General features: G+C 56.3%; 1 protein-coding gene across 6 annotated transcripts in view; it reads right to left on the bottom strand.

The window, feature by feature from the left end:
- Positions 1-5,363: 5,363 nt before the first annotated feature.
- TTC7B (tetratricopeptide repeat domain 7B) overlaps positions 5,364-25,046 on the bottom strand; it is a 244,048-nt gene continuing 224,365 nt past the window's right edge. For all 6 annotated transcript variants that reach the window (XM_082733934.1, XM_082733932.1, XM_082733930.1 and 3 more), the window contains one exon: positions 5,364-6,326. In XM_082733934.1, coding sequence (XP_082590060.1) covers positions 6,105-6,326 — 222 coding nt within the window. In that variant the 3' untranslated portion in view covers positions 5,364-6,104. The remainder of the gene's footprint in view (positions 6,327-25,046) is intronic.

Here is a 25,046-nt window from a genome sequence, read left to right on the forward strand (position 1 = left end):
GTCAGTGCCTGGTTCTGAGGAGGCAGGAAGAAGCAGAGAGAGGAACTGAGAGAGGGACAGGGAGGGCAGGGAAGGCGCAGAGAAGGACAAGAGCGTCCACAGAGGGTAGCCCAGGGAAGAGCGCCCACAGAGGGTAGCCCAGGGAAGAGCACCCACAGAGGGCCCGGCCGCCCGCACAGGCCTGAGAGCGCTGGTCACAGTTCTCCAGTTCCTCTCATGCCCTTGAGCCCGACCACGCATGTCCCGCCGACCCCGAGAGGTGGAGGGGAGAGAAGAACACGAAGGACACAGGAGGAGACACGGGAAGGGGGAGCTGAGCCGTTACCGGGGGCCCCCCTATAGGGGAGGCTGCGGTGCGGATGGGAGTGGGGACGGCGGGTGCTTTGGAATCCCCTTCACCCTATGGCCCAGTGTAATGGGTCCTGGCCGTGCAGGGTGTGTAAGTGTGTGTGTGGGGGGGTGTTGGGGAGGGGCTGCTGGGGCCGCTGGGGCGGGTCGGGGTGAGAAGCCCCCAAGGTCCTGCACCAACGGGGTAGAGGGCGCCTGGCAGAGGGCAGGGCTTCCTGTGGACAGACGGCAGGGGCAACCGAAGATGACTGTGGGACCACAAGGTAGCTCTGAGCGACCTTCTGCTGTGGTTCCATGCGGTCATGGACACGGACACATGCATGTGCTCCCTTAGGCCATGAAGACAGGTAAGGGCACAGACAGGAAGCCTTGGTTCTCACCTGGGGACACTGGAGCTCACATCCCTCCCAGGCCTGAGGCTGTGCAGAGCCCAGGCCTCCAAGATCCCCAAGATCCCGAGATCCTTCTCTGCTGGTGGGGGCTGGCCTCCTCTCTTCCTTCACCTTCTTCCTCCTCCGCTCCCTGGTCCACCCCCCCACCCCCCAGGTGCCGTCCAGTGTTCTCCGCATCTTCAGCTTGCTCTCTAGGACGCTGAGAAGTGGGGGCCACAGGGGGAGGATTCCCAAGGTCCATCGGCCTCTGGGGTTGGGTGCTCTACCCGAGGAAAACACCTGCGCTCCTAGCTGAAGCCGCCCGCTGCCTCCGGCTGCTCGGGGACGCAGCTCCAGCACTTTCCGCCTCTGCCCTCCGGGTCCATCAGCGGGCCTCTCTGCCAACTTGAGTGTGGGCCCATCGGAAAAACACCCCAAGCCCTCCAGCTCCCCTACCTTCTCCATGCCCCTTGGCAGAGACGTGCTTGAAACGGACGTCTACGCTGCCATCTTTCCTCCCACTCTTGAACCTACTCCAAATGCTTTGTCCCAACTACTCCATCCCAACAGGCTGCCCTAACTCAAAGGCCACAGGCTGGGGGGCTGAAGCCGCAGACATTTATTTCTGACAGTTCCAGAGGCTAGAAGACCAAGGTCAAGGTTCCAGGCCATCCGGGCGGGGGAGAGAGCTCTCCGGCTGGCTTTCAGGGGACACATGCTCGCATGGTGGACAGAGTGAGCGTGAGGTCTCAGCCGTCTCTTCTTACAAGGGCACTAACCCTATCGGATCAGGGTGGTACACATGGGAACTGATTTAACCTTAATTACTTCCCGAGGTTCTCTATCCAAACACGGGCACAGTGGGGGGCAGGGCTCCTGGGGGACACGACTCCGTCCTTAGCATCGCTCTTGCCAGGATCATCGCCGGCCTCCACGTTGGCAAACCCAAGGGTCATTCGAACACGCCCTGCTGGACCTGTGTGCATGAGCCCAGCCAGCGGCCCCTCCTCCTCGGCCTCTGGGACTCAGCCTCCTGCTTCTGCCTCCCTCCCTCCTAGCTGCTTCTCTTTCTTTGTGGTTCCCTCTCCACTTCCCCAGCCCATTACCCTTGCCACGGCCTGGCACTCAGCCCTGGCGTTTCCCTTTCTGTCTACACTCGCTGCTGAGGCGGCCCCGTCACAACCCGGCTCACGGAGGCCCCCACGCTGACACCGTCGTCTTGGACTCCGGCCGGTCCTCAGCCGCGTCTGACGAGAGCTGCCCCTCACTCAGAGGCTTCAGAGGCGTCTGACACGCCAACTTGCCTCCAACAAGCGCCCGCTTTCCTCCTCACCTCGCGGATCTGCTTTACCTGCAGTCCTGTGTGTCGGGGTGGGGGGCGCCAGCTTCCACATGGGAGCGCGTCCTTTTGGCTCCATCCTCGGGATATTCACGGTCTCACCACCCCTTACCACGTGGCCTGACCCCTGTTGTGTTCCCCTCGAGGACCACAGCAGCCTCCGGGCACCCTGTGGGAGGCTAGTCACGTCTGTCCTCCCCCAAAGACGTCCACCTCCTCATCCGTCACCCGTGAACGTGTGACTTTACATAGCGAAAGGGGCTTCGCAGATGAGATGACACGAAGGGCTCCGAGGTGGGAGAGCACCCTGTGGTTGGGCTGCGCCCACTGTCCCCCTCGCTGTCCTGCTGAGAGGCAGGAGGAAGGACCAAAGGGGGCTGAAGGCAAGAGGGGATGTAACAATGCTACAGGGAGGGAGAAAAGGGGGTGTCACGTGGGGCCATGAGCCGAAGAATGTGGGCAGCCTCTGGAAGCAGACTCTAGAACCTTCTGGAAGAACACAGCCCTGCCAACACAGACCTCCAAAACGGTAGAACTGTAAGTTGTTTTAAGCCACTAAGTTTGTGGTAATTTTTAAAGTTTTACAGCAACCACAGGGAGCTAATGTACACCCTTAATGTGGGCCACAGGACCCCACGGGATCTGGCCCCCGTGGCACCCTCTGGCTCATCTTCTTGTTCTCTCCTCCTTTACCACCCTGCCCCCCTCCCACCTCTGAGTCTTTGCAACTTGCTGTTCCGGCTTCCTGGGATGCCTTTTGCTCACAGATGCACCTGGCTAATTCCGGCCAAATGGTGCCTTATCAGAACCTTTTCTTTCTTTAAAAAAAAAAAAAAAGATTTATTTCTTATTTTAGAGAGAGAGCATGTGCATGGCAGGGAGGGGTAGAGGGAGAGGGAGAGGGGGAATCTCAAGCAGACTTTCTGCTGAGTGCGGAACCCCACATGGGGCCTGATCCCAGGACCCTGAGATCATGACCTGAGCCGAAATCAGGAGTTGGATACTTAACCAACTTAACCACCCAGGCGTCCGTGTAAGGTTTTTCTGACCATGTCTATAAAATCGTGACTCCAATGCCCCGTGTCCTTCTGTACGTGTATCACTATGTACGTCTGGCCCATATGCCGTATTATATATTTTTCTATTGTCTTCCACAAAAACACAAGCCCCATTTATATGTACTGCTTACCCTTGGTGCCTATAGTAAGTGTCTGCTGTTCTAAACACTCTTTGATGGACGGATGAATGAATGAATGAATACATTTTACAGATGAGGAGACTAGGACCAGGGAAGGGGAATAAATCAAACACTGTGTCTCCCACATCCGCTGCCCCAAATTGCCTCTGCTGGGCAGCCTAGGGCACCTTTCAAAGGTTTATCCCTCAGGTCCTGGTCTGTCCTGGTTCTTACCCACTCAGTTTCTGCTCCCTGATCTATTAACAAATGAATGAATGCCTCCGTTCATTCATGGGGGCCCTAGGCTAGAGGACCGGAGGAGGGCTGGAGCCAGGAGAGACTGCGGTGGGGGAGGGGTGCTGGCAGGGTCAGGCTCTGCAGCTCCCGGGGAGCACAGAGCACGGAGCTTGGCTCCAGGAGTGAGCTGGGGAAGCCGCAGAGCGTGTTTAGGGGGCAGAGGCCTGATCCAGTCCTCACCTGACACAGGACGCTCAGGGCTGCCCTGAGGATTGCAGGGGGCCAAGGCAGAGGCAGAGAGGACCCTGCGGTGGTCTGGCCAGAGGCCAGAAACAGAGGGCTGCTGGCTTCCCATTGGAGATGGGATCCTGGCAGAAAGGACAAGACTCGCTGAGAAGTAAAATATGGGGTGGGGAGCAGGTGGGATTAAGGAAGAGGACTGAGGGGTTCGGGGAGAGTTCCTGAATGGGTGGGGGTGACGGTCCCTCCCAGAAGCCTGCTCCGCTGTCCCAAGCACAACAGGGAAAAGTCTGGGGCTCCAGTGCTCCAGCTAGGACTCTGGGACCTGGCCTCTCTCTCTCTCTCTCCTTGTGCTCTTTTCCTGTGTTGGCCTCCTTCTCAGGCAGGCTGCCCCACACAGTGGCCCGCGGGCGGCAGCATGCCGAGGCTGCATCCCATCAGGATAGCAAACCCAGCAGAAAGAGTTTTTTCTGATATTCCCAGAACACAAGCCTTGGTGGGGGTGGGGGAGGGGGTGGGGGGGACGGGCGGGGGTCTTGTTGGCCAAGCTTGAACCACATACCCAAACCTGGCTGGACCCACAGTCTTTGAGCCTTGTGGCTGGGGAGCTGGGGAGGGAGTGGGACACCGTGGAGGGGCTGGATGGTGGGCCCTGCGCAGGCTGGTGTGCACGGGATTTTCTGACAGAAGGGCTCTGCATGGGGCTGGCTGGGGAGAGAATGACCAGCAGCGTGCCCGGAGGATTTGTGGGTCGCGCCAGCTGCCTGCCTTCCGGGTCCTGATCCGGGCAGGCCTTTCCCTGTGCTCCTACATAGGCTGGCTCCAACCAGTGTGAACGGCCACCCCACTGGGCGCCTGGCCTTCCCGGCCCGGCCAGAGTGTCACGTCAAAAATTCCATGACTGATGTGTATCTACAGCCTCAGATGCTGCCTGGCAACGTCAACGCTGAGGCTGGGGTGCCCACCTGCTCTGGCCGTGGCCTCTGCTCGCACGGTTACCTCCCCAGACCTCAGCTGACCTCACGCCTGCCTGCTGGTGAGTCAGGAAGATTGTGCTCAGCTCAGGCGGGGGAACCTCTGAATCGGAACTCAGGCCCCCCGCCCACATTTCCTGGGGAGCTGGCAGGGAACTGGAGAGGTCCGCTCAGCTTCTCTCTGGTCCTTGGGCTTTACTGTCCACTCTGCTGGAGTCCGTCTCCGGCTCCTTGCTCGGCGGGGAGCCTGCTTCTCCCTCTGCCTCTACCTGCTGCTCTGCCTGTCTGTGTTCTCTCTATCTCTCTGACAAATAAATAAATAAAATCTTAAAAAAACAAAAACAAAACAAAACAAAAAACCTTAAAAAAAAAAAGTAAGTCCAGCAGGAGAATGAGAGCCTTTCCTTACAGCTCCCTCTTTAATTGGGCCACTTCAGGTCACACGCTCGTTCCCAGGCCTCTGTGCCCACAAACGCTGATATTGATTGCCCGGGCCCGAGTCCCAGACAACAGAGGAGAGATGGGAAAGGTGAATTCCCATGGGACAGTCAGGGGGCCCTCCCAGCGCCTAGGGCTGACCTGGCCAGGGCAGGTGCCCCGTGCACACCGCTTCCCACCCCAGGAACAGCCTAAACCCCTTGGCTCTGTGGGCTTTCACCAACGACACGGGCCATGGGTCCATTTAAAAATCGTTTTATTATTAACATCATCTTCCCATTTAGCCAAGTGTCTGTCATGTATAAGGAATGTCGGTAAATATTCCATTTGAAGCTTCTTTGTACATATTTCCATCGATAAATAAACTCTGAATTCACATAAAAAAGTTAAACTTAAATAGCTCCTATTTCCTTCTCTTGTAACAGGCATATATTGGTGAAATAGAAACATTCTCACATCAGGCTTTGCTCTAAGTGAGGACAGGAATTCACACGGTGTAGTTACTGACAACAAAACCAAGAGATCGTCAGCTGGTGTCCTGGCTTGGACTAGGACTGAGGTGGGAAATGGAAAATTCACATTTGGTTTCCAGGCGGAGGTTGGGGCGGGGATGGTAGGGGAGGAGAGTTTACTTTACAGCTCTGATAAAAATAATCTGCTCTGCCACTGAATTTTACCTTTGAATATATTCGTCTACATTTGCTGATTAAGTCCATTATCATTTGACTTTAAAACGCAGATGTCGACTAACAAAATATGGCACATAATCCATTTTGAACAATGTCAGTAGGTTCAGAAACTATCACCGGGCTGGTCAGCACAACAACAGAAATGCACGTGGAGAGAGCAATGGACCGGGGCTCGTTCGCTTAGCTCAGTGTGGCCAGTCGCACGCTCCTCCATGGCCTCGGTGCGGGGGGCGCCCGGGGTGGAGGGGGGGCCTGGGGGCCTTAGCGGCAGTGAGGCTGGCAGGCGCCTGCTCAGAGCACCCGGGGGATGATGGTGAAGGGCACGGCTGGGCTGCTGGCCTCCAGCTCCAGGGCCGTCAGGAAGCACTCGGTGGCCGCTGCGTCGTTGCCCTGGGCTTGCAGGACCTCGCCCAGCCCGTTCCAGACCTCGTGGGCTGTCGAGTTCACCTGCACCGCATCCCGGAGGATCTTCTCCGCTAGACTGTAGCGGCCCAGCTGATGAAGGATCAGGGCCTGCAGGCGTCGGGGAGACAGACAGACAGTCAGAGGGACTCTGTAGCTCTAGGCTCTTACCTGTCCTTGAGCTCCTGCACGCTTCCGGGAGGCGGGCATAGATCTCTACTGGGCTGGCACACAGGGTAAGTTCAAGCTCCTCCTGTGCTTGTGGGCAATCATTCCAACAGTCGCTTGAACTACATATGAAGTGGCCCGTGTTTGGCCATTTTGAAAGATAAAAAACCGGCAATTTCACATGGTTCGGGTGAGTACTTAATGCCCAGGAGTGAACCCGTCAGGATGGCCAGTCTGTACTGACCCCATGGGCTGCTGCGCTGGGCATTCTGGCTGCTAATGGTTTTTCTTTTCTTTTTTTAAATTATTTATTTATTTATTTGACAGAGACACAGCGAGAATGGGAACACAAGCAGGGGAAGTGGGAGAGGGAGAAGCAGGCTTCCTACTGAGCAGGGGGTGTGATGTGGGGCTTGATCCCAGGACCCCGGGATCATGACCTGAGCCGAAGGCAGATGCTTAAGGACTGAGCCACCCAGGCACCCCGTTAATGGTTTTTCTAACCTAGAGAAACGTCATTTGTGGCATTGCTGGCGGTCATGGTTAGAACACAACTTTTTTTTCATTGCCCCTGCCTTTACTGCACCCTGCTCACCTCAAGCACAGCTGTCGTCTTACACAGCTTTATTTTAATTGTTTCTAAGATTGATTTTAGAGAAAGAGAAAGAGAGAAAGAGCGGGAGCAGGGGGAGGGGCAGAGGGAGAGAGAGAATCTCAAGCAGACTCCACGCGTCACTTGGAGCCCGATATGGGGGCTCCGAGATCTCATGACCCTGGGATCATGACCTGGGCTGAAATCAAGAGTTAGACACTTAACGGACTGAACCACCCAGGTGCCTCCATTTTACACAGTTTTAATTAGGATGTAGGTGTTGGTCGCCAAATATTTTGCCATAACCCTGTTTCCGAGTCGTGCATCCCTACGACTGATGGGTTCGCCCCCTTTCATCCAACGATGGACTTTCATTTACTCAGTCTTTCCCTTGCGGGGCTGACCCTGAGGTTGCACCCACTCCCTTTGCTAAATCACACCAAGAAGAACATCTTTCCAGAAGCACCCCGCACCCTGACAGAATGGCGCATTTCAAAGCAGTGACAGGGAGAGAGAGGGTCAGCTGGCTCGTGTCCAGCCCAGAAGAGACCCACGTAGGTTCCCGTCTCCCGAGATCCAGAGCAACTACTTAACGGAGTGGAACTGAACATGTCAATTCTCTGAAAGGATGATTTTCAGAGCTTTGAAGTGACAAAAACAAAACAAACCCCCCCCCAAAACCCAACACTCAAGTTCAACGAATCCAATTAAACTAAAAACTTCTCTTCAAAGAAAAAAATTTCCGAAGTTAAAGAACTGTCTAGACAGTTGTGATTGCAGATGCACAGCTGTCCTCTAAAAGGTGCAGACAAAGACAGGGAAAGTATGTAACCCCGACTGTTGGTAAAGAGACGCAGGTTTCAATAAGGAACGTTCTGTGCTTATGAGACCAGCAGCGGACCGGGCTGTCATGCTGATGTGAGAGCGGGGGGCAGGGGACCGACCCCTGACGCTCTGCTTATGGCTCCAAGAGGGACACGACCCTGTGGGGATATAATCTGCAGGGTATTTGGAGAACCTAAAAAGAGGCATATCCTCTGGCCCAGTCAGGCCACTTTGGGGGAAATTTGCTCTAAAAGAAGAATCTCCAAATGGTTGTCAAGCTGGTTCCACGGAGCCCCTGTCCAGGGCTTCCACGAGGGTGACCCGGGTGGAGTGCAAGGCCTGTGGCGCCACAGCCAAGCAGAAGCAGGACCCCAGGGCAGGGGAACTGTGTGCTGAGAGCAGGGACAGATGTCCAGCACAGACCTGGCTTCCTGGCCGGACGATGGATGGTGACAATAGAGGACACATTCCCATCTGGCTGCGAGGCCCGCTTCTGTTGCTGTGGACAAAGATCCCGCAGTCGAGGAGCGCCTATCACATGGTGGGGAGATCTCCCCATGCACTCCCCCATTTTGTGGGTGAGTCAACTACGGCTCTTGCAGGCTGAGTCCCCGGCCCCGGGCGCCAGGCCAGCTACTACGGTGCTAGGCTAGAACCCTCATATGCTAACTCTTAGGGCCTGCCTGAAATCCATTTCGGCGCAGAGTCCTGGTGGGGGAGGGAGGAGTAAGTAGGCACCTCCATCTCCTGGAGGGGTGCTGTCCCCACTTTGGCCCTCCCTCAGACACACTTGGAGAGCTCGGTGCCCACTTCTCAATCATAGCGGCCGTGCAGAGAGAACAGGACTTCCCTAGGAGGTGTGCAACAGGACTTGAAAATCAACGCGCTCCTGCCTCTTTTCTTCCAGGGGAGGTCATCAGCTTGAGCTCACTCCAGAACCTTCCCATTCAACCAAAAGAGAAGTAAGAGGTGGGAGGGGGTTCTGGGCAGTGGCAGGAGCAGAGGCATGACCATGACAAGAGTCACCCTACCCCACTTCTTTGAGATGTGACTTTGTCCCTGCATCACATTATTGAATACACACAACCCTTTTCTGAGTGGCCCTACCACCCACGCTGGGTGTGCTGGGCAAAAGGGTGATGAGGGACAAGCCCCCTGGGGAGATGGAAAGAGGCATCCCTGGTTTCTTGGCTGAAGGCTGAGAACAGAATTTAGGTTCTGCTAGGCTCTGCCACAAAGCCAGGCCTGCACTCTTTTCTGCCTCTACAAGGAGTGTTTTCTCCCCATCAGCCACGAGGCTAGGCACATGTACTTGGCTCAGCTCACATTCCCACTGCTTTAGATACAAAGAGACAAGGTTCAGCGGACCAAGGGTCTTGGCCAAGGTCACAGGGCCAATGAGTATGGAGCTGCAGGCCAACCTAGGCCTGCCTGAGGCCAAAAGCCCCGTGCTCCCCTCTACACCTTCCTACCCGCTCACCGGCTCACTGCTGCCTCTGTCCCTTTAAGAGAGGAGCCTGGAGCCCCTGGGGCACTAACCCAGTTACGTCTGAGCAACAGCTAATGGGCATCTGCTGGGTGGGTCTTCCCTTTCATTTCTCCAACCATGGATCGCTGGCTCTGCTCCTGCCCATGCTTGTGACCCAGGCGTGGTTCCTCTCCAGGGGATGCCTGGAGATCATCCTGCATATTCACTCAAGGGCTAGGAGGGCTCCTTGTCTTCCTTCAGTGGGCCACAGCCAGGCTGTGATCTTGAGGCTTGGGATGGATGTAGGTGCCAAAGGACTGCAGGGTTTTGTTAGCCAGAAAATGGGCCCAACGGCAAGTGGTGACCCAGGAGGGCCAAGGCCTGGGCCCAGCAAGACCCAGAGGTCATTACTCTCAGCAGCAGTGACCTGACCCACCCTGCTGGAGTGCGGACAAGGACACCAGCCTTTTTGCTGGGAATTTGGTGTAGAACATGGCAGGTTGCTGAATCTGGCTAAAGCTTATCCTGGGGGCTCCAGGGTATACAGCAGGGGCCAAGCCTACCCACCCGAAAAATGCCTGCAGAGAACCAGCCCACAGGCTAATCTGACTTAGCACCCTCCATACTGGGCAGCTGGGGATCTTCATGTTCTCTAGGGTTCTAGGGTTCCCATGGGCTTGGAAATTTCCAGCCCATATACCTGGACTTATATTCCTAATGTAGGAACAGGCTATCCTTTCCAGATGACCTTGAAGCTTCCTGAGCAATCTGTTTAGTGGAATTAATTCCTAAAGCTGGAGCTGCTCAGGGAGACATCAGACGCTTGCCAGGGGCTGCCAGCTCAGGCTTGGCAAGGGAATGAAAAATCAGCCTCTGCCCAGTGCCCCAGCAAGCAAGAGCTGCTCAGAAATCAGTCACATAATGGGATCAACCAGGACAAGCTCCGGCTGGGGTCTGAGCCATTGCTGGCAGGTTGGCTAGAGGTGGGCTGGGACCTGGCTGTCAGCCCCCTCCACCAAGCCCCGGTGAGCTGTGAGAGGCCCTCCTTGGCTTTGTGGTGCTCTTATGCACTAGAACCCTGACATCTTAAAAAAAAAAAGAATCCTGACACCTTTTCCAATTCTATGCGCCCTGCTTCCTCTCTTCTCCAACTATCAAAGGCCTGACTCCTGAGGCTTGAATGGGACTATTCTTACTCCTGGCTGGACCTTACTGTAGTACAGACCCCAGAAAGCCCATGCATTTCTGCAGGATGCATCCCAGCCCCCTTCCACCTCTCTGATGTCACCATTCCTGGTCTGTCTGGCCCCTCCTGCTGGAGCTCTAGACCATCTGTTCAAAGCCCTATTGATTGCCATTCCCTCAAGATCCCAGGCCACACTGCACGTCCCCGGCCCCTGACCTTAGGCAAGACTACCCAGAGGCTTGGGTCTGGCTCCCAGCCCCCAGGCTGAAAGGAAACAGAGATTTCCAGGACTGACATATTTCAAGACCAGAATAACCCACCTTCTCCCCCATATCAAAATCCCCAACCCCACTGAGTGACTGTCCAGATCCTGGCCATGTAATGGGGATAGAGAGGAGGCCAAGGAGCAAGGCTGCTCTGGAAGCTTGGGGTCCCGTGCAAATCCTAACGAGACCGGGCGACAGCTGCATGCCAGGCGTTGGACTGTGCCAAGGACCTAAGACCCTTGGCAGCAGCGAGTGGCCTAGCTTGAGACGTGAACTCGCATGGTTCATGCCTGCTCCTCGCACCAGATCGTTTCCTTCCCCGGGAGAGGCTGTGCAAACAGGCTCCCCGCCTTCTCCACCCTGGCGTTCCTGAACCCTACAGGTGAGGAGCCAGCAGGGCTGGCCTTCCTGGAGGAGGGGAGCCACCCACAGGTATCTTATTTGTCCCTTTGGACACAAATGAAGACAGCCTCCCAAGCTGGTGATTATTATAATCAGGTGTTCTGTACAAACGAGATCTTGGTGCTGTACCAAATTGGAAGTAAGGGAGGAAATTAAACCTGTTATTTCAAAAGAGACAAAATGGACTTGGCTAATTTGAGGACAATTAGCCTCTTCCTCACTCATGTCCTGCGTGCGTGCGTATATGAGAGAGAGAGAGAGAGATAATTGATGCCTGAGGCCTGAAGACCTTGCCACATGCCCTGGGCAGGCTTCCTGCTCCAGCCTTGGGTCCGGTGACCCACAGCAAAGGCTATAGGACCAAAGCCCCCCTGGGAGACTTCAGGCATTCCCTGTGATGCTCTGCGCAAGTGCCAAGTCAGCCCTTGGCTGGGCTCAAGGGCATGTCGCGGACCACTGCTGGTCCCTGGAGGGGGATGGGCACCGAGAGATAACATCCCTGCAAGGAAGCGTCCTTCCCGAGCGTCGAGCTGCCGCTGAAAAGCAGTCTTGCAGCTCAGCTCTAGCTGGGGATCAAGCAGCGGTTTGGTTGTGGCTCTCACATTTCCCCAGGTGGGATGTTCCAGAAATCAAACCCTGGGCAGCAGGGTGGGGACGGGTGATCCCTCATGCTTGCCCTGCCTCAAGGGGTTCCTGCCGCGGACCCCACCTATGGGCGCCCCTCTCGGCTTCTGGAGCAGAGGCCAGCAGCTGCCCTTGCCATGGCAGAGCTGGCCTGGGATTTGCAGAGGCCGTTGGACCTACCAAGGCCGGGGTGGGGGAGGTCGTCCCCCTTGGTGGGACTTCTGTTGTTAGGACCCTGGGACTGTGATGGCAGCTAAAGCAAAGCGCATTTCCCCAGCCTGTCACCCTTTGGGACAATGACAGAGCTGCCGGGCTGGCTGAAGCCTGGGCATGGCTGTGCTGGCCAGAGACGGCTTGTCGCTGGGGGGTCAGGACCCAGGTGAAGGGTTCGAAAGATCTCTGGCAACGGCCAGAGGATCCGCGCAGCACAGGGGAAAGGCCTGGCATTCTCTTAGAGAGTTCGGAGTGGAGGTTAAGAGTGTGGCCTGAGGCTCCCTGGGACAGGGTGTATACCAGCTCCACCAGTGACCTGGACGACTTCTGGGTCCCAGACGCTTTGTCTGTCTAAAGGGAACAACTTCTAACTCACAGGACAGTCGTGAGGCCCAAATGATAGCAAGTTCGTAAAGTGCTCAGTAAACCTCCGGTGAAGGGTCACCTTGATCGGCAGGATGACCATCACCATCAACCTTACCGACTGAGGGGAGGGGAAGCTTTTCTGGGATGCCCACGGTTGCAAGACCCTTCACTGCCAGCCTCATGTCCCTCTAGATAGTTCTCAGTAAGAGCAAGGACCATCTGATTCGTCCTTGCACACGCAGCCCCCAGAGTGGGGGTGGCACAGAGGAGGTTCCTCGTGTGCATCTGGTGAACCAATGGAAAGACGATGAGCGGAGGCGTGGGACACTGTGCGAGGGTGGGGAGGACAGAGGTGGGCATGACTTCCTGCCAGTGCTCTCAACTAGCGTGCGCAGAAGTCCTGGCCTCAGGTCACCCTGTCCACACCGCCATCAGAGCCCGTGCACAGGAGCCTCCTCTGCCTTCGGGGAACATGAGCGATGCAGCTATCTGGGGGAGGGGGGCAGCCCCGCAGGGGAAGGTGCTCTGCTCCCAGTCGGTTGCCACGGCCTCCCCCCCAGGTACTTGGCCATGCACCACAGATCTGACGCTGCTTCTGAAGAAAACCCCAGCACCCTCTGCAGACTCTACTGACTCTCTGGCCGGGCACTCTGGCTCAGATGAGGAAACAGAGGGTCAGAGAGGAAATGAGCCTCGCATAAGGCCAGAATAGGGCTAGATCCCTGAAGCAGCCGAGGAGGGGGCCTGGTGTGGTGCCTGCCACGGGGCATGGCCCCGAGTCTGTGACCCCATGTTCTGTACTCTGACTCGGCCCTCAGCCCTCGGGCCCCCGAGACGGAACAGGGGCCTCCTGTGGGCTCCCACTCCTCCCCAGACGTTGTGGGTGGACGGGACTGGAGTGTGCATTAGCTGAAGCAGAAGCATCACTGAGGAAACTAGCACGCTAGCCCCTGAGTCTTGTCAGGATTTGCCTTTTCCTTCCTGAGGATGCAATCCGTCAGACGGGGGCCGGGTGGTAGTGGCTGTGCTCTCAGAGCGATTTTCCTGTCAAACCAAAATATAAATAGCCTGCCAGGCAGGGTCGCCCTGAGAAGGCCACGGGAGCTGAGGGCTCCGCAGAGACCTTCCTGGAGCCGAGGTGGGAAGGCCAGGTGAGGGGCTGCCCACTGCCTCCCTTCCCCGGGCGTGGCCCTTTCTTCCCTGAGAGGATCAAAGGCACTGATAGTTCCCAGCACTGGCATTCTGTGGGCGCAGCCGAGGGGGCAGCGGGAGCCCCGCCCTGCTTCCCAACAATGTCTCCAAAAGGAGCTGAAATGGGGCGGGGGCGGGGCTCAGCTTCTCTACCTGGGTTCCGGCAGCTCTGGGGGAGGTCTGGTCTATACCAAGCTCTGTTTTATGTTTCCTTTCTGTGTGTTTTGAGCGTTCAGAAATGCACACTGCCTTGCCAGGGGGCTGAGTTTGTGCGAAAGGCCTGCCTAACCAGGCCAGGAGCTCCAAAGGGCTCAGATGCTAGGTGTCCTGGGGGACGCCAAGGTCATCACTGTCCCTATAGCCCTTACACACGTCTGCCAGCCGAACCTCTGGAAGCAGGGGAGGCTCACACACTGCAACTCAGCCCTCTTTGCTCAGTCAGTCAAGAGAGACTTGGGGGTGCCCTGGAGAAGGGCCTCCTGGAGGGTCAGCGGGTCGGAAATCTGGAGTACGGACTGGTATGGAGTTGGTCTTTTCGTTTTGGCCATTTTACTTTGTTCTGGATCAGTTTCCACAAAGGCCTAGGCCAATCGTTCCCTGGAAACTCACGCCCGTCTAAACACAGAGAGCAGGCTCATGTGTGGCGGCCACGGCCGCTAGCCGGGTTCCAGGTCCCGTCTACCTCACCTGACCCTCATGCAAAAGCATGCATGAGACCACTTAACCTTTCGAGCAAAGGGCCTTAACATCCTGTACCAAGGACTCGGACTGAAGAGCAAGAAGGAAGAGGCTGAGGGACAAAGGGGAGAGGGAGACATGGGCTGAGCAGCTCCTGGGGAAGGGCCAGTGGCTGGACAGGCTGCACTGAGAAGGGACTCTCTGTGACGAGGAGAGAGGAAGTCAGGCCCCCACGGTAGCTGGCCCTGCTCCAGCTGTGGTGGGGCCAGAGGTGGGTACTACAGCAGTGTGTTCTCCAGTCTGCAGCTGGGCAGGCCTGGGGGCTGAGGGCAGGACAGACACCCCCTGGAGGCCTTCCCTTGCGGTGTGCTGTGAATTGGAGCTGAGGATTCCAGAACGGGGGAAGCAAAGACCCCAGCCCTTCCATTCCCTCCACCCAGGGAATGACCAGACATGCCTGAGAGGCTGTCTGCATCTCTGTTCACTCAGGATATCTGACGGCTGTGGGAGGCTGTGCTCTCCCGGGGCCCCTTTTCCAGGTCAAATGCTTTATTTGAAGAAATATGCCTTCTGGAGACCAGGCCTTTCTAGCATTGAACTCAACTCGGAAGGAAACAAAACTCAATTTTCTCCAAACCTCTTAAGCCAGCAGCCAACCATCTACGGAAGCAAAGCTTTTCGTGGTGAGGAGGGGGCTCAGGCCTCTGCTTTATGACGCACAAGCTCCTGCTGCAGTCTCTGACTGGCAGCCTCCCACTGTGGCTTACTCCCTCCAGTGACGGGGAGCTCACCACTACCCCGGGCAGCCCACACCGTTAGTGGGCAGTATGAACTGTCAGTTAAAAATGTGAAGCCCTAATTAGGCTTTTTGTCTAATTCCCACTCTGATATTCATTGAGTCCTCTGGAGTCATGTGGAAAAGGTCCCCTCCCCTCCCCTTTTCACCAGACAGTCCTTCAGGATGTGAAGAAAGCTTCCAGAATCACACACACGCATGCACACGCAGTCCAGGGCATTAGAGGAACAGTAAACGCAGGCCGCCCTCGCCCCCCGCCCCGAACTCTGCCACTGAGCACAGCCCCCCCAAGGATGAGCCATCAGGCTCCAAGACAGTGTGAGTGTGGCTTTCCTTTTCGTAAAGCGGGTGACTGGCAGCATCTTTTCAAAGCCGTCTCTCCTCCAGAATGGTTAGGAATATTCTGGAGAAGCTAATTTTGCAAATAGAAGCGCGACAGGCTGTCAGGCAGGAAGGATGCCAGCAGTGAGAAATGGGGGCAGTGCGGCCGGAAGCCAAAGGGCCTGCCCAGCCTCGCATGGATTTCACGCAGAAATCCCAATTTGGCCCCAAATTTCCTCCGACCTCATTTCTTTGAAACTGGGTACTTCAGTGTTGGTGCCAAAATATCCACGTGCTGCAGCGGCTTGTAGAGGACACTCGCCGGGGATCACTGGGACCTTGAGGGAGGGACACAGCCAGCCTGCCAGCAGCTTCTGAGCACCAGCGACCCCCAGCCTGGCCCTGCCGTGGAAACGTGTCTGGGGCGTGGTTGGGGTGGCTGAGAGGAGCGCAGATGTATTCCCCAGAGGGCTGGCACTCCGCCCAGATCACGGACTGGGCTCAGGAACAGCATCCGGGTCCCAGGCTGCGTGGGTCTGTTGGGTTGACTATAACCACAAGTGCTTCTGGCTCGTTCCTCCCTTCCGTAAACTTCATGAGCACCTGTGGATGTTCCGACCCCAGTACGCTGAGGGCTGGGAGCTCAGTGGCATAGACTGTCACTCCGGTCTTGTGCCCTGCCCTCTCTGAGCCAGACAGGGCCGAGTGCCCCTGTGGGGGCCCAGCATCTAGAACAGGAAGGCCTGCTGGAAGGAGGAGAAGGGAGGACATCTTCAAAGACATAAAACGCCCTTTTCTTAACAAATGAGAAAACTGGAGCTCAGAGTCGGGGTGGCTGGCTCACGGCCACATAGCTACTCTAGCCTCTAAAAGCTTCGTGTGGATGGGCCTGTGGGCAGTCACAGCTGCGAAGGGCCTTATTGATGACAGAGACATGAGAAAACGGTCCTGGGCGGGCAAGCACCTGGCTCAGTCACCCAGCTTGAGGGAGGCCAAGTTGGGTCTTGGGTTCCAAAGGGCTAGCTTGGGGCTCCTTCTCTAGGTCAGGGGACCAGGGTCTCTGGAGGGTGGTGGGCATTTAGGGGACCAAGAGACACATTCTAAGATGACTTCTTAGGGTTAGCTGGCTCTGGGCGGAGCTGCTGGGAAGCAATCCTCTTTGGGGGAGAAGTTCTGGGGATGTGACTTTCCTGTCCAGTTCCATCAGCCTGCCTGGGCTCTGCAGGTCCCTCTCCCAGGTGGTGGCTGCCGCACTCCAGTGGGGTTAGACTGGGGTCTCTCCAGACCTGGGTGAGCACCACGGGACCTCGCTTGAGAGGGGCTGACAGGGCTGCTCACAGGGGCATGACAGGAACAAAGCCCACCCTATCCAGAACCCTATGCTGGCAGCCCGGATGGTAGCGCCCCGCCAGCAGTCCCTCCAAGTCTGGACCCTGCTGTGCGGAGGAGGACAGCCCAGCCCAGCTCCCTGCCATTCGGCCTGCTCTGCTCATCCTATAACTGCCCCTTCTGTAACGCCTGCTGGTGCTGATACCATTTAGGAAACTGGTCACTCTCCAAATCAGAGATGGGGTACTCTGTGCCCTCAGCAGTAACCCCCACCCTAACTAGAACCCACTATCTAGCACTCTGACTCCCTTTCTTTACTTGCCCTTTGGAAGGGATGGTGTGAAGGTTTTGTTAGTCAGGAACAACAATGTTGGAGCCCCTATTGGACTTCAGCATTGTAAAGGCTAACAAGGCATCTGCCTCCTCCCTGGAAACCTCTCCAAGGCAGCCTGTGAGCTGCTCCCTCTCGGTCCCAAGCACAGTCCCCACCCCCAGCCCTGGGGGGTGAATCACTCTGATCTGCATGCTAATACCCTGCGGCCAAACACTGCTTTAGGCAGGCCCTTGGAGACCAGGCCAAGGGCAACGGGGAATCCCCATATCTGGTGGGGTGAGCTCTCTTCTCCTCTCCACGGCAGCCCGGGGCAAGGCTCACACAAATTCCACGAACACGAACACGGCACAGAAACCCTGGCATCAGCGCCTCTACAGGTCCGCACGGCGCACTGACCTAAGTGAAGAAACGTCAGGCCAGGCTGGTCCGGCACACAAGGACACCAGCGGGAAGGTCTGCCTCTGTGCAGCTCAGGTTGAGCACCCTGACGAGGGCGGAGAAGGGGACAGGAGGAAGCCCTGGGGTCCCCAGAAACATACAGGGATGCTGGGCATCCTCCTTACTCTGACGCTTGGGTCAGTTCTTGGTAAAATTCCAGATGATTCTCCACCTGTCCCCCCCCACCAATTTGCCATTTAAACTGCATGCCCGTTGTTGCAGTATTCGCTCCGAGGCTCCGCGTGGATGTGAATATTAGCTAAGTCTATTTCGATGAGAGAGAGCCACAGCTGGCCCTCGTGCTGTGGGACCAGCCATATCCCAGCCAGCATCTTTTGTGGGTGCAAACACGGCTCCCCTCGCTCGTACTTGCTCGTACTTTTCCATCGGTAATGGGCAAGAGACTCCTGTTGACTTATTTCTACATCTCCCAGGCTGACTTATTTATTTATTTTTATCTACTTTCCCCAGCAACGAGTCAGGCAGGGACAACGGCACAGGGCGGCCTGGAAGTCAGCGCCTCCCCACGGTGGAAAGTTTGAGCTAATCACTCCCTGGAGTCCGAGGCCCAGTCTTCCAACCCTCTGGGAGGCTGCTGCTTCCCCAGGTGGGTGTGAGAGGATGGCGTTCCACCCCAGCCAGTGAGGTGTGGGCCACGGGGAAGCTCTGAGTGAACTTCAGGCCCAGCTTTGCCCCGGGGTCCCGGGACCCTGGCTTCCACAGGTGAGAAGGGCAGCGCAGGCAGACGATTTGCTCCCCGTGAAGTGATGGAGATGGGCGGGCGCGGAGGGAGAGACGACCCAGAGCTCTGGTGGGGCAACGTGTCTGACAGGCCCCAGCTGGAGGTTCTCTACCCTCTGGAGAATAGCCACACATGTCCCCCCACAGCGCTGAGCTGAGGGCTTGCTGGGAGCCAGAACTCCGGGCCAGAGCATGGGAGAGTCCTAGAAACCCCTGTCCCATTCCTGAGGTCAGGGGCTGGGTGTCCTTCCCAGTGACCCTGACAGACCCTCATCAGGCCTGGGTGGGTGGGGGCAAGGGGAATGTGTCACGCCTTTCACTGGGGTGTCACTGCACTTCTTTCTGACCACTTATCACCAAACATGGCAAAAGCCTGTCCCAGTTACTCCCACGGAGAAGTCCTGGCTTTCCCTGGAGTAGAAGCACAGGCTGGGGGGCCTCCTGCCAGTTGGTGGGGGGCGCACAGCCTCCAGCCTGCTCTGCAGCCCAGCCCCAAGCACCCAGCTTGGGCAGGAGCTTCTCTCTGCCTCACTTTTCCAGTGTGGAACACAAAGTGGTGGAGCACGTGCTCGAGATGACAAGTCTCGGGTTTGGTAAAATCTTTCTCCACCAAGTAATTTGGGGGTCACCTAATGCACCTCTGGTTTCAGAGCTTGAGCGTCAACTAGAGAAACAAGCAGAAAATGCTATAGGGTAGCATTTCTTTCCGCAGCCTGTGGGGAAGACTGCTCACAGCATACCAGGAAAGGACAGGGTGGGGGGCCTTTCTGGAGGAGGAGAGGCTGACACAGGCCAGGGCAGTGGCCCTGGGATCCCGGTTTCCCTTGGCGCTGAGTTGGCCGGGGCATTGTGGGGCGCTGGGCCACGCCATGTGGCTTCTGACACTTGAAAGGCAGCCATGGCTGGCAACACCTTGACCCAGTGTGGGCAATTGTCAGAAGATGAGCTCACTGGCAGTACCGACGACCACTGGATTTATAGGAAACCCTGAAAACTCAAGAAGCCAGCAGTGCAGATGGCAAGGGCTATCAGCTGCTGGACTGTGCCAGGGCCTTGGGGACTCATCTCCATAACCCTGTGTGGTCTTGGAACCCCGTGGACCCTCATTGATGACAGGAGCATGGGTGTCCTTCTCCCAGCCATGAGCCTATTGCCCCCCGCCAGTCCAGGCCTGGGTCCACTAGAAGGACCTGAACACCTCTCCTGGCCACCGTGCCAGCCTGTAGCTCTGGGCCAGGTGCACCTCTGTCTGTGTGGTGGGGTGGCAGGTGCGCTCTTCAGCTGGGCCGGCCAGCAAGGCTTCCAGACCCCAACCCTGAAGGCCACCCGGGGACGCAGGCTCATCTGGGCTCCATGGAGCACACAGGCTCCACCAGCAGCTGCGAGGATGACACAGAACCAGGGTGCACCCCAGGTCTGACCGTTCAACAGGCTCTGCTAGGGGCCTCTGCTCCCCCACACCCCCTGGCCCTGCCCTGGCAACGCCATGCCACTGCTAGAGACAAACAGTTCTCTTGACGACGCGCTGGGACACAAACGCTGCTGATTCACTACCTGCCACGGGGGACGCGGTCACTTTGGCAAGCGCCTTCCCCATCCCTGCCAGGGTCTGGCACCAGCTCTTTTTTCCACGTTGAAACAGAAACAAACAAAAATGATAAGATAATTCTGATGGAGAGAGGACTGCAATCGATAAGCCTTGGAAAAATTTTTTCCACAAATGACATGAGAACCTAACAACACAGAATGCAGGCAGCAAGGCAGGGCCCGGGGCTCACTGGGCAGTGCTCCTGCTCCGCCCTGACTGCCCCCCATTCCAATCCTCATGGCATCCACCAGAGCCGAGAGACGCTACCATCGAGTGAGAGAAGAAAATAGGCAGTTTGCTCAGAAATGGGGAATTTTACTCCTGGGCCTTTGCCAAGATTTTCTCCCTGGGGCCCCAGACCTTGTCCCTGGACTGGAACAGTGACAATGGCAGACGGGCTGGGGACTTGCGGGGAGCAGTTGCTGGCAGGGAACCACATGGCTGCTGCGGAAATGGGACAGGGACTCAGCCTGGCACTTTCTTTTCCAACACAATTGAGCTCTTATCACTGGCCACTTCAATATGGAACAAATCAGCATCAAGATTAGAGTCATTTCCTCTGAAATCCCCCAGCAGCCCTAAAGGGAAGAGCACGGGCATGCGCCCACTCCCCAGGACGGAGGCTCTCGGGGATGACTGAACGCACACTGGCCACCTGCTCTTGGGTGGGCCTGGCCAGTGAGGAGCATCGAGCCTCCTCCCAAGCCACAGGCCCACGCGCAGAGCTCCAGACCCATCTGAGAGGGCCTGCAAACGTTAGCCAACAGCAAGTATGGCCCTCGAGGTGCAGCACGCAGGCCTTCCATGCCACATGGATTTAGGAAAGGGTAATGCTAAACGCTGCTCCCTGGGGTCCACAGACATGGCTGCTTGCAGCAGGGGGTGACCTGCTCGGGGGCTGCGGCTCCAAAGGGCTGAGGGGATGAGGCCTCAGCCTCCCTGTCCCCCACCTGGGCACCCCCGGCTCTCTGTACTGCCCTCTCCTTATCTCAACGAGTGAGGAAGAGCGGAACCGTGGGGAGGCCTAATGTCCGTCCCCACGGCCTCTAGGCGACCTCTTCACTTCACCCGTGATTCTTGAAGCCACACTGTTCTGCGAGGAGGAAGGCCGAGAAGACTGGCAGCTGCTGGGTAGACCTGATGTTCCAGGCAGGTGCTCAGAACCATGTTCGAACTTGATGACAGTTCTGTTAGGGTGGAATTTCTACTTTTGAGTGACAGAGGTTAAATAACATGTCCAAAGCCATACAAATTGCCAATGAATGAATGCATGGTAGAGCTAGTGTTCGAATGGAGGTCTTTTTGTTTCAAACCATGGTCCCCTTCCTGCCACCTGCCCGGGCAATTCTGTGTCTCGCTCTTTCTCCCCCGAGCCTCTGCTCAGCTTCGTCTCTTTCTAGAGGGACAAGGTGAGCTCCACTGTGTCTGTGCCACGAGCACCCTCCACCCCGGATGTCCTGAGTCAGGGACACTGGTGTTCTTCTGTGCTGATACCCTCTTGCTCCCTCTCCTCTGCGTCCTCTTTCCCTCATGAAACCATCTAGATCTGTGAGTCCAGTGGCGTTCTGGTATACTGGCTCTCTGAAAGAAACGAAAAGGCCCTGATGTGGAGTGCTTGCCAGTTTCCATGGTATAAATACTCCCGCCATGGCTGGTTTCGAGCTCCCCATGACGTCACTGCAGGCAGGGCTGGGGAAAGAGAAGAGCGGGCTTGCCGGCGCCGCGCACCGCCTGCACCTGCTAACGGGCGGGAGCTGCAGAAGGCCCAGGCACAGCGGTGGGCGGGACCACGGATGACGCAAGGGACGCTGGTGCCATACAATCCACCCAGTTTGTTGGCCAAGCATGCTGCTACCTTGATGGCTGGGGGGCAGGGGGCAGCACAAAAGCTCTTCAGGGTTAAAGGAGGCCGACAGGGAGAAAAGAGAGATGTTTTCTACGGTGATCGAGTAGCTTGACTGGGGGAGGGCTGAGAGCATCTGGGGAACCATGCTCTCAAACACCTCTGACATCCGGGAAAATGGGGCTGGGGGCTTTGTCTTCTCCCAGTTAGTCTCCAAAAAAATCATTCAGCAATACAGCGCTTTGAGCCTACTTTCCCTAAAGCCGATTTTCTTGTCAGCTGGGCTGCGTCCCATGTCATCCTTGCTGGTGGGTGTGTGGGCGTTGGCGCCATGGTAGGGGGTGGCTGGAGGGGGCTGCTGTCGGCAAGAAGGATGGGGCTGTAGCCGGCTTTCTTTAATCATTCCACAGGCAGAAGCAGATGTGTCACCTCTGTGCAAGATGCCAGGCAGCAGGTAAAAGAATTTAACAGCTTGTGGGAGTTCTAATTAGATTGCCAATTATAACTCCATTGACCTGCCTGGCTTTGAAAGGCCTGGAAAAAAAATGCATGTTGTCCTTAGGAAGAGGCAGATTCTGCTTCTAGTTTGTTCTGGGAGATCCCTGCGGGGATGGCTTGCTTGCACTTTGGTTCTAGCCCCATGACTCTGTCTGGACTCCCGCTGCCCTGATGCAGAGGATGAGAGAAATCTGCGGGGACTCGGATCCCTACAGGCGAGGGGCCGGTTTTTGCACTAGGCATGCTTTGCTCCTTTATTTGTGAAGAAAGACTCAGCATTGTGTGCCACAGGCTCCCCGGTGGGTGGGCCAGCAGTTTCTGCTTCCTTTTGGAAGGACATCAGCCAGCATTGCAATTAATGGATCTAATCAAGACTGACCTCTTGGGGTGCCTGCGTGGCTCAGTCAGTTAAGCAGCTGTCTTTGGCTCAGGTCATGATCTCAGGGTTCTGGGATCAAGCCCCTTCTCTCTCTCCTCCCAACTTTTGCTCTCTCACTCGCGCGTGCACGCTCTCTCTCTCTCAAATAAATAACATCTTAAGAAAAAAAAAAAAAAAGACTGATCTCTTGGCAAGGGCAGATCCCAGGCTATGTGGAGATTACTTGCCGGAATGGTCACTGTTGTCATCAGCCTGGGTCACCCCCCTCCCCAGGGGCGCTGGCACCTGGCAGGAGAATCAGGTCCCCAATAGACATGACAGGGGATGTTACACATTCCTCCGAGGAACTATGGCAAGCATTCACTGTGAGACACCATCAGAGCCCTGGCTCACACAGGGGATCACATCTGATTCTCCCATCATCATTCCTCGTCATGGAGGAAGATACTGAGGCCCAGAGGAGCTCAAGGCCCTCAGCTAATCTATGTGGAAGTTGTGACTGTAATTCAAGTCACTCCCACTTCCCACACTTCTCACAGTGATCTCGTTGACCGGGACCCTTCCTCTGCACGGTGGCTTCATGGAATCCCCTAAACCACTGCAGAACCCAGGGCTGGCCACAGCCCTGAGCTGAGAGCAGACTGGGACTGTGGGAACAGGAGGGCTTGTGCATCTGGCAGGGCTAGGCCCAAATGCCAGCTACGGTTTGGATGAGCTGAGTGGATGGGAAAACTGTCAATGACCAGAATGTTCATTTCCTCATTAGCCAAATTTCTCTCTTGTTCCGCAAATGTTGGTGCTTCTTGGGTTTCGCCCTTGGCCCTCTTTCTTTCTCTGTCTCTGATTCACAGTCCAGCTGGGAATGGGTCTCATGTCCCTCATTGCTTCAGCTGTCCCCTCCAGGCCACCATGGCTTCCTAACCACGGCCCCTGCCCTGGAAATGCCTCCAGACCCAGCCAGCCACAGGCCAGGCCTGTATCCTTCTTCCTATAGTTGCTCTTCCTGCGTCTCCTCCTGTCGGGGAGGTCGTCTTAGCCACCAGCGACATGGCCCAGGTGTCTGAGAACCAGACAAGAACCTTCCAGTTCCTCCCTGAGCCTTACTGAATCTACTTTCTCAATACCTCTTATCCTGGACTGTCAAGACGTTACTAGCAGAGTCCTTCATGTCTCTTAGCCTCTGCCTAACGTAGCCTCCCTGGCTTTTAGAATGATCGCTCCAAAATGCAAACCTGATCATGTCACTTTCTTTGTTTTAACCTGTTTTAATCTTGAAACATTTCAAGCATGCGGAAAATCAGAAAGGTTAATGTCATGAACATCTATATACCTACCACCTAAATTTAACAACCGTTAACTTTTTTCACACTTGCTTTATCTATTCTGGGGGCAAGAATTGGTTTTTTTAATTATAGGCATTGTGACACTTCATCCCTAAATAGTTCAGCAGGAAGCTCTGAAAAATAAGGATGTTTCCTTATGGAACCGCCTCTACCAAAATCAATAGTACCAAAATCAAATCTACCTCGCCATCATCTTTTGTCTGACCCCAACTGTCCCATACGGATCTCCAAGGGCTGGTTTGTTTATTATGTATTCAAGCTCCATGTGTCGCCAACCTGTGGCAGAGCCCACATCTCTGCCCAGCTGCTGATCCCTGGCCCCCAGGTCACACCTATGGTAGAGCTGTGTTTGTCCCTCTTGCTCCAGGAGACCAGATAGCCTGTGACCTGTACTTCCGCCTACAGGAGTCCCTCTGGCTTTTCCTACATTTTCCTTCTAGACTAGAGCATCTGGCACAGAACCAGGCTCCATGACTCTTGCATACATCGTGTCATTTAATCATTATGACAGTTACAGAGAGGCCGCTGTGCTGAACTCGTGGCGTGGGAGGCGAAGCTGGAGTGGTGCATGGCACAGAGATGGTGCCCAAGTCCTGGGTCCCTCCCTGGGCACCAGGGAGCTGGGCATCAGCTGAGAGGCTTGAAAAGTAACAAGTCCTGAAAAGGTATTTTCAGAGACAGGTGTTCCATAAATACCAAGCAGACGAGGAAAGGGAAGGATGAGAGCTCCCTCGTCTGTTGGTGAGCTTGGGGGGAGGTAAAAGCAGCCGAGGGACCATGGGGACAGGGGGTGGGCTGCAGGGCAGAGGGGCTGGAGGCCCAGGAACCCCAGGGGAGGAGCTCTCGCAGGGCTTTCCTGAAGCTTCTGGAGCTTTCCGGACGCAGGGGCCCAGATCTGGGAGCTAGGGGTGGGCCCTCAGACTGTGGTTCTGTCCTCTCCCCAGTGCAGCTTCTGGGGCCTTGGGAGGCACATGAAGGGCAAGGCTGTCTCTGGACCCCGGGCGGTGCTCTCACGCAGTGCCCCGGGATACAGCCTGTGCACAACGGCACCCATTCCTTGGTCAGCGGCACTTACTGGTTCCCAAGAGTATGGGGTCTCCAAGGACAGGGCCCAGAGCACACTTCTGTGACGAGCAGCCCCGTCGTCGGGGGGCTGCCTTGGCTCCAAGTAACTATCTTCCTGGAGGCCGAGGGTTTGAGACTTGGTGATACTTGGAATTTTGTCGCTGGTACGTTTGTCAT

The sequence above is a fragment of the Mustela nivalis genome (genome assembly GCF_964662115.1).
Source record: "Mustela nivalis genome assembly, chromosome: 6".
Taxonomy (NCBI): Eukaryota; Metazoa; Chordata; class Mammalia; order Carnivora; family Mustelidae; genus Mustela; species Mustela nivalis.